This window comes from Hydra vulgaris, chromosome 12 (assembly GCF_038396675.1).
Source record: "Hydra vulgaris chromosome 12, alternate assembly HydraT2T_AEP".
Classification (NCBI taxonomy): Eukaryota; Metazoa; Cnidaria; class Hydrozoa; order Anthoathecata; family Hydridae; genus Hydra; species Hydra vulgaris.
The window spans coordinates 83,851,159-83,863,611 of NC_088931.1; the positions used below are offsets into that span (position 1 = coordinate 83,851,159).

Genomic DNA, 12,453 nt, shown 5'->3' on the forward strand with positions numbered 1-12,453 from the left:
GCCCAGTGTGTCACTATTGGAGTCTTTGTGAATCAAGGGATAGTATCATACGACACTGAGATCTGAAGAAGGAACAACTGAATTTAGATTAGTCTTACAAAGAGCAAACAAGTCTGGTGATTTTTGCAAGAAGTAAGATTCAACTAACAAACTAAGTCCTGTTAACTAACTCAGTCGTACAAACTAAGTCCCGTTAACTAACATTGTCGAGGTCACACAAGGCTCCTTGTGTGGCCTCGACAATGTTAGTTAACAGGATCTGCCCAAGATAAGATCATCCAAAGAAGGAAACAGTGTTACACAGGTATACATCTACGCCAGCCTATTGGATGAAGAAGGAGTTCAAGGCAGCTCAACAGAATTATTCTACTTGCCCCTAAAGTCTTTGGCTAGGAGGCCTTCTAAACAACACTAGCTGGATTTAGTTTACATCTGCCCAAGATAAGCATTTTTATCGAGACACCATCTCTTGCCTCTACTCAACCAAGAGCCGCAAGGCAGGAGAAATTTAGCTAGATGCAGCTTGCATGTATCCAAGTTGAGTATTTTATCGAGAAAGCGTCTCTAACCTTTACTCAACCAAAAGCATGAAGGCAAGGAAATTTTAGTTGGATGCAATCAACTGCTGGATCCAATATGAGTATTTATAACAAGACACCACATTAGCTTTTACTTAATCAAGAGCCCCAAAGTATAAGATTTTTAATTCGGAGTTTATTTCTCCTAGCCTTTGCTTAAATAAAGCAAACCGTACAAGGCAACAGGGTATGGCGCAGGTAGTACTGGATGACATGATATCAGTAGCAAGGTGATCGTAATGATCCTAAACTTGACTTAGAGTAGTTAACAAATTTAAAGTAAACACCACGTTAGAGGTTCAGACAGAACAAAAACATATATATAATAACTTACGGGTAAACCAACAACGCGCCAGAGGTTCAGACAAAACTCAAATATACATAAAGTAACTTACAGGTGAGTGAAAACCGCGTCGAAGCTTTAGACAGAATGCAAACATACATATATAGTAAATTACAGGTGAGCTAACACAGTAACTCCAGCTAAGACACCTCCAGCTATATAAATAAATAAAAATGTGTGTATATATATATATATATATATATATATATATATATATATATATATATATATATATATATATATATATATATATATATGTATATATATATATATATATATATGCATGTATATATATATATATATATATATATATATATATATATATATATATATTATATATATATATATATATGTATATATATATATATACACATACACACACTCACACACATACACACATATATATATTACTATAGGCATGACAGATATTAAATATTAGTATTGACAGGATAATGACAGGAAGTACACTTCTTCTAGCCTTCACTTAGAAAACGAATAACAAGGATCATAGATTTATTAATAATTCATTTTTATTTCAGATTTTATAAATATTTTTGATTTTTAATACACCTATGAAAGTTTAAAATAAGCTGTAAAGCTTTTCTTTCCAAACTTGGTATTGGGGAGACCGGGCTAGTTGGCTCGGTTTTTACTCTATGAGCTCTCTAGCCCTAACTGCTCATTTTTTTGAAAATATTAAAGTGTAGTCTCGAAGAGTATGCATTTGGGTAACTTATAAAAGTTGCATTCATTTACACAAAAAAATTCTTGGGAAAAAGAGACTGAAGATTCAGAATCATATTCTGCAGGAAGTTATAAAATATTAAATTTCTATCGCATTTTTTGTTTTTTCGCATATAGTAATCTTAGAACATCGGTATCTCAAGATCCACATATAGTTAAACTTTGAAATTTTCAGAAGTTGTTTATTATACTTTAAAGGAATGCCTGAAGCAGGATCTTCAACAGAATTTTTTTTTTAATTGTAAAACTTGTATTTCCCTATCAATTTGTAGTCAAATTTTTGGATTATTTACTAATATAGCAGCCATTATGGAAGGACAAAAAATTATAAGACTATCCTGCTTCAGGCACTTTATCAATGTGTTTTCTCCAATATGTAAAATTTTCAGTTTTTACAACAGTTGTTTTACATAACTCACATTTTTTGTATTTTTATGCTGACTCAGCAGTTTAATATAGCTTTTTGTATTATCATTTACTGTTCATATTTTTATTTAAAAAAATGAAAATAAAGAATATTAAAGATTTTAGTTTTTTTATCATGGATCCACCTTAAAAAAAAGTCTAACTGGAAATATTAAACCAATTGTGACTGGAACTTTTACAATAATTTTTTTTATACGACTAACTATTTCCTTTGTGAAGTAAAAAGGAAGTGATGTTCCGAAAATTACGTTTTTTTTCCAAAAAACATATAAATCCTAATATCTCCCATGCGCATGCACGAATCCTAACAATACTATGGTGAATGATGAAATGGTCAATTAGGAAGGTTCTGCGCAATTTTTGTCACTTTCTGATGAAAGACTCTGAAGATAAACGCACTTCGTCAACTTATCCCTGCTGCCAACTAGCCCGGTCTCCCCTAATATACTTCATATTGTTTTCTGGCTTTGAAATTTTTGTAATTTACTTTTGCGGAAATTTTATATCAGAAATCATAGAGTTTTTCTAGTGCCTAAATTTTAATCACTGGAATAAATCGATTACATGCTTCAGATAAATGTAACAAAACAGATCCTTTTTTGTCAGAAGAATTTTTTAACCAATCATTTCAATTATTTTAATTTATTTGTTAATCATAATCTTTTGTAGTAAAAACAAAAAGATTAGTTTCGCTTGAGTGAGTTCAATATTAGAAAATTTTGAAGTTTACCATTAAGCGTCTGTTATAATTAATTGTCCATTTGTTAAATTAGCAAGAATCGCACTAGTTTCTCAAAAAGATAATCATTTATGATGTTTCTTATGCTTCATTTTCGATGTATTCGGGAAAAAAAAGTTAATTATTTATTTGAAAAAATAAATTTTTATAAAAAATAATTTCAAACCAAACTATAAATTATTCCAGATTTTTTATAGAACTTTTTTTTTTTAATCGTTCACTGTTAAATTGATATCTTGTTGAATGATCCGATATCTCGACTAAACAGGACGTCACACAATATCTTAAAACGAAGAGTTATTTAGATTCAGCGCATTATTTAACTGTCATGAAAACGATGTCATTTTCACCATTTACGACTCTACATTTTTCAGCATCGAATGCAATTTTTAAACAAAAGCTTCAAACACCATTTGACGTGGCCACAAGTAGAGGTTTAGGGCTATTTCTTTTAATCTCTGTCGAGGGATCGTGATTTTCTTTAAGTTCTTCCGGCCTTTTGCGCATCAAATATTTAGGATCAATAACTTCTTCATTTACAACAGGAGTTGACATTTGTTTTTGTCGTAATGTTTGAACTTGTGGAAATTGAACTTGTGGAGCTATAGGACTTATTCCATCAGATTGAAATTGAGGCTTTTTTAAAATAGGTCGATAATGGATCTGCAAATATAAACATATAAACAGTTTAAATTAGTACTTCGTAGAGTCAGGGTTTTAGAGTATTAGTACCTAGACAATATAAAAAATAAAGCATATGTTTAATTTTTGTTGTTGTTGTAGTTGTTGTTGGATGACAAACTTTTTTTTACAATTTGTATTTCACTAAAGAGTCATTACCTTTTTATTAAACCTTATTAAGAACTAAAAAAAATTTTTTTTTTTTCTTTCTACCTTCTCAAAACAACTGTTACTCAACTATTTTAATATTTTTAATCGATGTTCAATCATCATTAAAATGGCGATTGAACATCGGAAAAATAACATTCAATAACTGTAGAAGTAGTAGAATGTATATGTGAGAAAGTGGTACACTTTGTTTATTATCTCTTGGGCTTGACTGAAGTAACTTAATCATGTACATTATCAGCATGTCATTACCAACAATCCATGTACACATGCTCACCAATAACATCATAAAATTGTTTACCAATAACATCATTAAAATTGTTCACCAATAACATCATAAAAATGTTCAATGCAAAAAGTAAGGAATATAAAATATTTTGAACTAATTAAATTTTGTAGGAAAAGTAATATTATTAACGAGGTTGATGTTCTTGTATATATTGATCAAATTTGAAAAAGCAGAAATATTAGTTGAATGATTATCAGAAATTACACTATGGATATGAAAACCATTTTCGTGTAGAGATGTAATGGACTGATCAGCATGGTCATCAAGCCATTTACCCTCAATCTTAACCTCTGGTATAGCTTTTATAACAAAGCTAAATTTCTTTTTTACAGAAACAATCATGAAGAATATTACGTCTTTATATATAATTCCTTTATTATCTACTCCTACCATTCTACTACCTTAATATTGTTGCTCCTTCGGCAAGAACATTTCATCTATTAGTACTAATAAATCTTTATCAATTTTGTTTTAAGAAACATTTTATAAATTTTAATGGTTCGACGCTATCCTTTTTTTTTAAATGACTGTAAAGGAGACTGCTCTAACAAGAGTTTATATGCCTTTGTTGATGTATATTGAAGAATAAGCAAGTAACTTAACAGAACTGATGAAATTTTGGTTGATCAAGCGGTACTTCAAAATTGTGGAGGCGATTGAACTTACAATGATATATAGCATGTGTAAACATGCTACACTATTTCCTCATCAGCTACAATAGCTTCTGAAACTTCTAAAATGCCTAAAAGCAATAAATAGATGGAAAGGGGGTTTAAATCCCAAACTAATGTTACTCTTTTGTCAATTTTTATTTTTTTTTCAAAATGACTTCCATGACTTATGATTGATAAATACTTTACACTGTTCAAATAAGTCTAGATTATTTTCCTGAAATTGAAAAACTGCCTTTCATGAATAAAATCAATTTAATTTTTTTTCTTTTTATAAATAGTTTTACAGTAAACTGCGTCACAGATATTAACCATACCCGGCACAAGTATCAAGAATAAACTCTAAAGCATCATATCAAGAACAAACTATTAAATAAATTTAATAATAAATAAATTAAGAATAACCATATTAAATAAACTATTTTAAAAGACTTATGAAAACCTTTGAAAGTTACTCTTTTAACTTTTCGCTCTGAAAAGCAAGATATCCGGCTGTGTAATTAAAATGATGATGTATATCAGATCGCATTTAGAACTTGCAACCCTAGTCTGTAATAATTATTCAAAGTCATAAAATGCATCAAACGTATTCAATGAGCTACAAAAGTACCTCACTGCCTAAAACAGTTCTAATATGAAGATTGCTTAAAGCTCTTAACTTAGACAAGTTAGCAGCCAGCAGATGCCAAACCAACTATTGTGGAGTTTTTGGTATTTGAGTTAAGTAAGTTGCAGGAAATTTCTAAAATTCAAAACTCCAAACTTTTTTATGTTCATAAATGTTGTATAAAAATGTTTTGCCAGAAGTTGTGCTAATTCGAATCAGAGAACATAAAACCCCTAAAAATAAGGTACCTAAATGCGGGGAATATTTTTTTCCATACAAAAACAACTATTTCCCTAAATAAGACTGAAACTAATAAATAAAACTAAAATTTCATAAAAAATCATTTAGCCATAGGTGCTGAAACATAGGGTGCAGGATGGGCAACTGCCTACCCAAAATTTCTGCACCGGGGGCAGAAGATATCTTCTGCCCCCCCTCCAAAATGTCACTATCCGCGATTCAAAACAGCGATAATTTTATGCACTCTGAAGAAAAAAAACTTTTGCATTCAAAAGAATGCAAAATTTTTTTTTTGAAAGAACTTTTGCATTCGATAAGAAAGTATTTTAGCTTATCAATATTTGTATTTAAGTTCCTGATGTTGATGTGTATTACCGTGAACTTTCCTCTGTTAGTTTGGAGTTCAGCTTTAAAAGTTTTAATAACAAAATATGTAGAAAAGAAAATATCGCCCTCATATAAATCAGTCGCAAAAAAAAAATTTTTAGTTTTCAAAACGCAACTTTTGAAAATCTATTGTTTCAAAGTTCATGACAAAAAAGAGAACTAAATTAAGAATTTTTCAATAGAATTCGATTAGTAAAAAAATTTCATTGTACAGATTATAGAGTACAGACTCCATGAAAATGAAATAAAATTTAAAAAAGCAAAATTTGTTTTAATGTTTAATCGCACAATTCTTTAACAAATCAATCAATGTCAGAAGCAAAGAAGCTCCGTTTAAGGACTATAGACGTCTTCTTTTCAAGAGCGAGGTTAGTAAGCATTTAATATATTAAATTTAAATCATGGAACAGACGGTTGTACTAAATAGTTGCCTAGGTTAGCTAGCATACGCATTGCGATCATTTTACGGCAGCATTTCATAATCGCAAGACTACTGAAAATATATTTTTTTAACAAATACTAAAAAGTCAAATGTATGTAATATCCATATCCAAATCCTTTAGGTCAGACATGGGCCAAACTGAAACTGGTGATTGTGCTTGTGAAACCGCTACATCCTCACAGTATGATTCTGACCCATCAACACAGTCATCTGTGTCTACCACAGATGGCTGTGTTGATGGATCAAAAACTTTCTCTGCCAAGTTTGAGTCAAGCAAACCTGCTGTACCGGCAGTAACAGGTACTGCCCTGGTCCTTTATCCCTTTTAACCCCATTCTACGTACAAATTCCCAACTAAGAAATTTGCATCAGATCAGTACGAAAGGTCCTGCAAGAGTATTTGGTTTACAAAATGGCCATGGTTACACTATGTTCCTGAGACAGATTCTGTTTGATGTTTCAACTGCTTGGAAGCTGTGAATAAGAAACTAGTAACTTTAAGCAATCCTATATCTGCTATTTTGAGTGAACAAGTGTCATCATCTCAGGCCATCGCTCGAACTGTTTTGAAAGTAATATTTTCGAGCATTAAATATTTAAAATCGACAGGGTCTGGCATTGAGAGGAGGAGAAAATCATGATGGAAATCTATGGCAGCTTGTACTAGAACGGGTACAAGATGTACCCTCTGTGAAAGAGTGGTTAAACAAACGCGACACATGGATGTCAGACACAATACAAAATGAAATTATTCAAATGTTTGCACATTCAGTTCAATGAAGCATTGCCACTAATATATCACAGTGCTCATATCTTTGCCTTACAGCTGATGAAACTGCAGATGTGGCGGGTCATGTGCAGTTTTCTGTCAGCATACCGTATGTAGGCCCTAATTTAAAAGTACAGGAATGCTTTATGGGTTTCTACAATTGCCAGAACAGCACAGCTGAAACATTGTTTAATGCCATAACTGATGTGATTACCCGCTGCACAATACCCATAAATAAACTAGTTGGCTATGCATTTGATGGAGCCAGTAACATGAGCAAATACTTATCTGGAGTAAGAGCTTGTCTCGGAGAAACTTACCCACAGGCAGTGTATGTTCACTGCACAAATCATTCATTGGATCTTGTTTTACAAGGGGTCTGCTTTGAAGTAAAAATGGTTATTGATACAATTCAATTTGTGCCTGATGTTGGAACAATCATAAGAGAGTCTTCAAAGAAAAAGGCATTGTATGAATCTTTGTTTGGTTCAGACGATGTTGTTCTGAACTTGGTCAGCTTACGTCTAACTCGATGGTGCATTAGGGCAAAAATCATTAGTAGAATTATGACAACTTATGGAGAAGTTTATGAAACATTGTTTCAGCTAGCAAGCGACAGGTCAGTACGTGTTGATGCAAGGGCTAAAATCTCAGGCTTAGCCAAACAAGTTTCTATAGCACAAACCTTTTATGGAGTCCTATTATGCGATGCTCTGTTTTCCAAATTTGAATTGGTAGCCAAAGCTTTACAGAGCCCATCACTGAGTGCATCAGCTGCTGAAAAATGTGTTCAACTCCTTCTGGCTCAACTTCAAGACTTGCGTAATGATGAATTTGCTTCAGAATTACACAGGAAGGCCATTGAGAAAGCTACCACACTGAATCTTGAGCTGCCTAAGGCACAGCATAGTTCCACAGTTAATACTCCTGCTCGTTTCTCGCACGGAGCTCAAAGCCGTAATGTAGGACAATTAACTACAGATGTTATCTCGAAGAAAAGTCTCTTCGAAGCCATTGACCACTCAGTTGCAGCACTGCAGCGCCATTTTAACCAAGAAGGATTGCATAAAATTGCAAGCACAGAAGTCATTTTGATAGGTTCATGCACATCCACAAGTAATGCAGCCATACTAGCCAGCATGCCACAGCAAAAATTGCCAAATAATGTCAATATTCCTATGTTGCAGTTACAGCTGCAACTGCTTCCACAGTTGTTTAAGGACAAGTCACTGCCTAAAGATTTACACCAGCTAGCAGCAGCTTTAAAAGACCTTGAACCAAGTACCCACAGGTTATTTGACATGGTGGAACAAGTAGTTGTGTTGTGTTTATCTGTTCCATAATCCGTAGCTGGTTCTGAAAGGTCCTTCAGTGCATTGAGACGGCTTAATACTTGGCTGCAAACAACAATGTTACAGAGTCGCCTCACTCACCTCGCTTTAATGCACATTAACAAAGATTACCTAGACAAGGTCGACATTACAGCACTCATGGAGGAGTTTGTGGCTAAAACCGGTGAACGTTCATCCGTATTTGGGCATTTTTTACAGTAACTGTAATTGTTTTTGGTAGATTTTGTTTTGTACCAAATATTTAAATATAATGATTTAAAAAGGATTGCGAATCTGCATTTAGCAGGATTAATTATGCCTAAAAAAATTTCAGTGGGATAACACCCCCCCCAAACACCCCATTCAGGGAGGGGTACCCCTTCCCAAGCCCCACCCATTTCTGCCCCTCCAGTCTTTAAATACTTCCAGCGCCTATGCATTTAGCATTTAAAAGTTGTTATTAAAGTAAGTTATAGTTTCTCAAAACAAAAGGAGTGTAAGCTTTACATAATATTGTTTTTTAATAAAATTTTAAATCCTCAAATAAATTTTCATCTAATTTAAGACATTATAATTGTTACAAAAAAGAAAATTTCGGCAGCTGATGCCTATTTTTTGGGTATATTTGTTTCCATCCTCTAATTAGCGCAATTTTTGGAAAAACAATTTTTTCATGACTTAAAATAGACATACTTAAGCTCTGAGTTTAAAAAAATATAGTTGATCTTGGCAAGCTACATAAACTTGACTTCAAAAAAATCTTAGACACTTGTGTCAAGTTTCAGTTCAAACTAAAGGTATAACAGTAAAATAATAACATATTTGTATAGCCCAAGTGCTTTATGTTAAGTAAGATGTTAAGTAGTAATGCTAATAATGATGTTTAATATAAATATAAATATTAAATTTAAATATAAATATTAAATAGATAAATAGGCATAATAAACAAAAATTACATAATAAATAAACAAAATAAACATTTGTATAATAAACATATTTTACACCAAATAGTTAACATATATATTACAAATAGTTAACATATATATTACAAATAGTTAACATGTATATTACAAATAGTTAACATATATATTACAAATAGTTAACATATATATTACAAATAGTTAACATATATATTACAAATAGTTAACATATATATTACAAATAGTTAACATATATATTACAAATAGTTAACATATATATTACAAATAGTTAACATATATATTACAAATAGTTAACATATATATTACAAATAGTTAACATATATATTACAAATAGTTAACATATATATTACAAATAGTTAACATATATATTACAAATAGTTAACATATATATTACAAATAGTTAACATATATATTACAAATAGTTAACATATATATTACAAATAGTTAACATATATATTACAAATAATTAACATATATATTACAAATAGTTAACATATATATTACAAATAATAACTAATCTTCATACAAAAGCCTTAAGTTAAAGTAAGATATAAATATTTGAAAGACAAATAAATTAAATCATTAAAAGTATTGGGTTTTAAGTGAAATTAGTCTCTCATTTTTTTATTTTACATGCAAAAGAAGAAACTTTGAAAACGTGAAAAACACATTTAACATTTAAGGTCAAATTTCTTATTGCATTAGCTGGAGGCAACACAAGCCAGGCAAATGCTCACAAAAGCAATTAAAACCAGATCTCAAGAGAAGACAGACCAGTATAGAGGTGTGTATACAACCTAAGTTTAACCAGAGAAGGCCATGGACATGTAGTACAGATAGATAAAATTTAATTTTTATAGACACTAGATGAGCATGGTTCACATTAAACACACATAAATCCTTATCAAAAACACTGATGTAAAGTTTAAAATATTTATTGTTTTATTGCTTTAAATCGTTTATTTTAGAAATAAGGCCAACACTGGGGACAAACCCCAGATAATTTCTGGCATGCAACTGTTTCTAGGTGCTTTCTAAGAAAAAGCTGATGAACAACATCAATCGCATGGTAGAAAAGATAAATGAGTATCTTATGATTATCTTGCTTTATCTTACCATTGTTTTACTGAATCTAGAAACCATTAAATACTGAACTAATGCTGACTGGTTTTTTCATCACAGCTTAATAACACTGGTTTATATGAAAAAAACTGCAATTAAAATGTTTGTTTACAAGGTTTATGCTTATATCATAAGTTTATGCTTGTCCTTATTATGTCTCTGTCATGAAATTGTTTTAATGATTAGATTTGCCTGTACCCTGGACAGGGGGTAGCCAATTTTTAGTACAAATGTACAATATAATCATAGACCATGATATGCGATCAATATGTTACTGAGCTATCAATATGTTACTGAGCTATCAATATGTTGTATTTAATCAACCAATTATGTGGTTGGATATTTAAATGAATACAAGATTATCTGTTTTAGAATTGAATTAATTAATTGTTTTTAATTCTAAACCCAAATTTAAATCCAAAATTAGATTTGCTATGCCAAGACATTGTATGAATCTAGCACAGGTGTTTTATGTTATTTGTAAACTTTGTGAAATCTTGGTTTAATAGTAAAGTAAAAAGTATCCCATTTGGCCTATGATTTGGCCAAATCACACCAAATAGGCCTGAGCCTATTTGGTGTGATTTGGCCTGAGCCTATAAATCATGTGACAGACTGTTTCTTTTGCATGGCAAATGTCGTCGGATTCAACAAGAGAAGCAGGGACAATATTATAATGTACCATCAGCCATGAGGTACATTATGATATTGCCTACCTCTCCTACTCAGCTGGATGATATTGAAAGTGATGACAGCTCAAGTTCTCAATTATAAGAATTGCTTACAATGCGATTGATTCATCAAAGTGCAGTGTGGAAGCAGTTATTCTATTTAATGGAAACACAGTATCATCACTTTCGGTGGCATACTCTGTAACGCTGAAAGAGACACATGAAAACATGAAACTGCTTCTCAGTTCATTGTACCACCAGCATAAGTGGTTGATATGTGGGGATTTAAAGGCCTTAGCCATCATATTAGGGCTCCAAGGAGGGTATGCATAGTTTCTATGTTTTTTGTGTGTTTAGGATAGCAGAGCAGACTCTGACTGAGCATCATGCCAAGAAAGTGTAGCCACCAAGAAAAGAATTCACCCAGAAAGTCAAGTAACAGGAAATCAAGTTAACCCAAGCGTCAAGTTACAGCCCATAGTAGAGTTCTTCTTTCACCAATCCATATAAAATTGGGGTTAATAAAAGCTTTGGTAAAGAGTTTGGACCATACAGGCTCTGGATTTCTATATTTTTCAGACAAATTTCCACATATAAGTGAAGCAAAGTTGACTGCAAATATCTTTGTTGGGCCGCAGATCCAAAAAGTAATAAAAGATGAGGAGTTTACATCTAAATTGACAACATTTGAATGGGTTGCATGGAATGCTTTCAAAGATATTGTCAACAGTTTCTTAGGTAACTTCAAGTCAGACAGCTACATAAGTCTTGTTAAGAACATGGTAGACAAACTTCAGGCTTTAGGTTGCCTGCATGAGTATCAAGTTGCACTTTTTTTGACATACATGTTGCTAACTTTTCTGTGGATCTTGGTGCATACAGTGAAGAGCAAAGTGAAAGGTTTCATCAGAACATTTGTGAAATGGAGAGTCAATACCAATATCGATGGAATGTGAATATGATGGCCGAATATTTCTTTTCATTGAAACATCATAATCCTGGTGTTGCTCATAAACAAAAATCACTGAAAAGACAAATTTAACTTTTTTCTATACTATTAAATGTTGAACTGCAAATCCAATCTTGACATGGTACAAAAATTTGGATTACATATTCGGAGAACAGCATGAAAAGAAACACTTATTTACATGTCTGTAGTTTTCACACAACAAAAATTGTATATCAGTGTAAATAAAATTTAAAAATTAATGATGATATAAGAGGGGTACATTTTTTTTTCATAAATAGCTTCCTCTCTCCATAATATTTTTTTCATCTTTTAGTTTTTTTTCTTGTCTTTTATC

The 12,453-nt window shown here is 31.7% G+C and overlaps 1 protein-coding gene across 1 annotated transcript in view; it reads right to left on the minus strand.

Annotated features, from left to right (window-relative positions):
• Positions 1–2,954: 2,954 nt before the first annotated feature.
• LOC105845302 (spindle assembly abnormal protein 6 homolog) overlaps positions 2,955–12,453 on the minus strand; it is a 62,990-nt gene continuing 53,491 nt past the window's right edge. Inside the window, exon 20 of the mRNA XM_065814723.1 lies at positions 2,955–3,493. Within this exon, the coding sequence (XP_065670795.1) occupies positions 3,233–3,493 (261 nt within the window). The 3' untranslated portion in view covers positions 2,955–3,232. The remainder of the gene's footprint in view (positions 3,494–12,453) is intronic.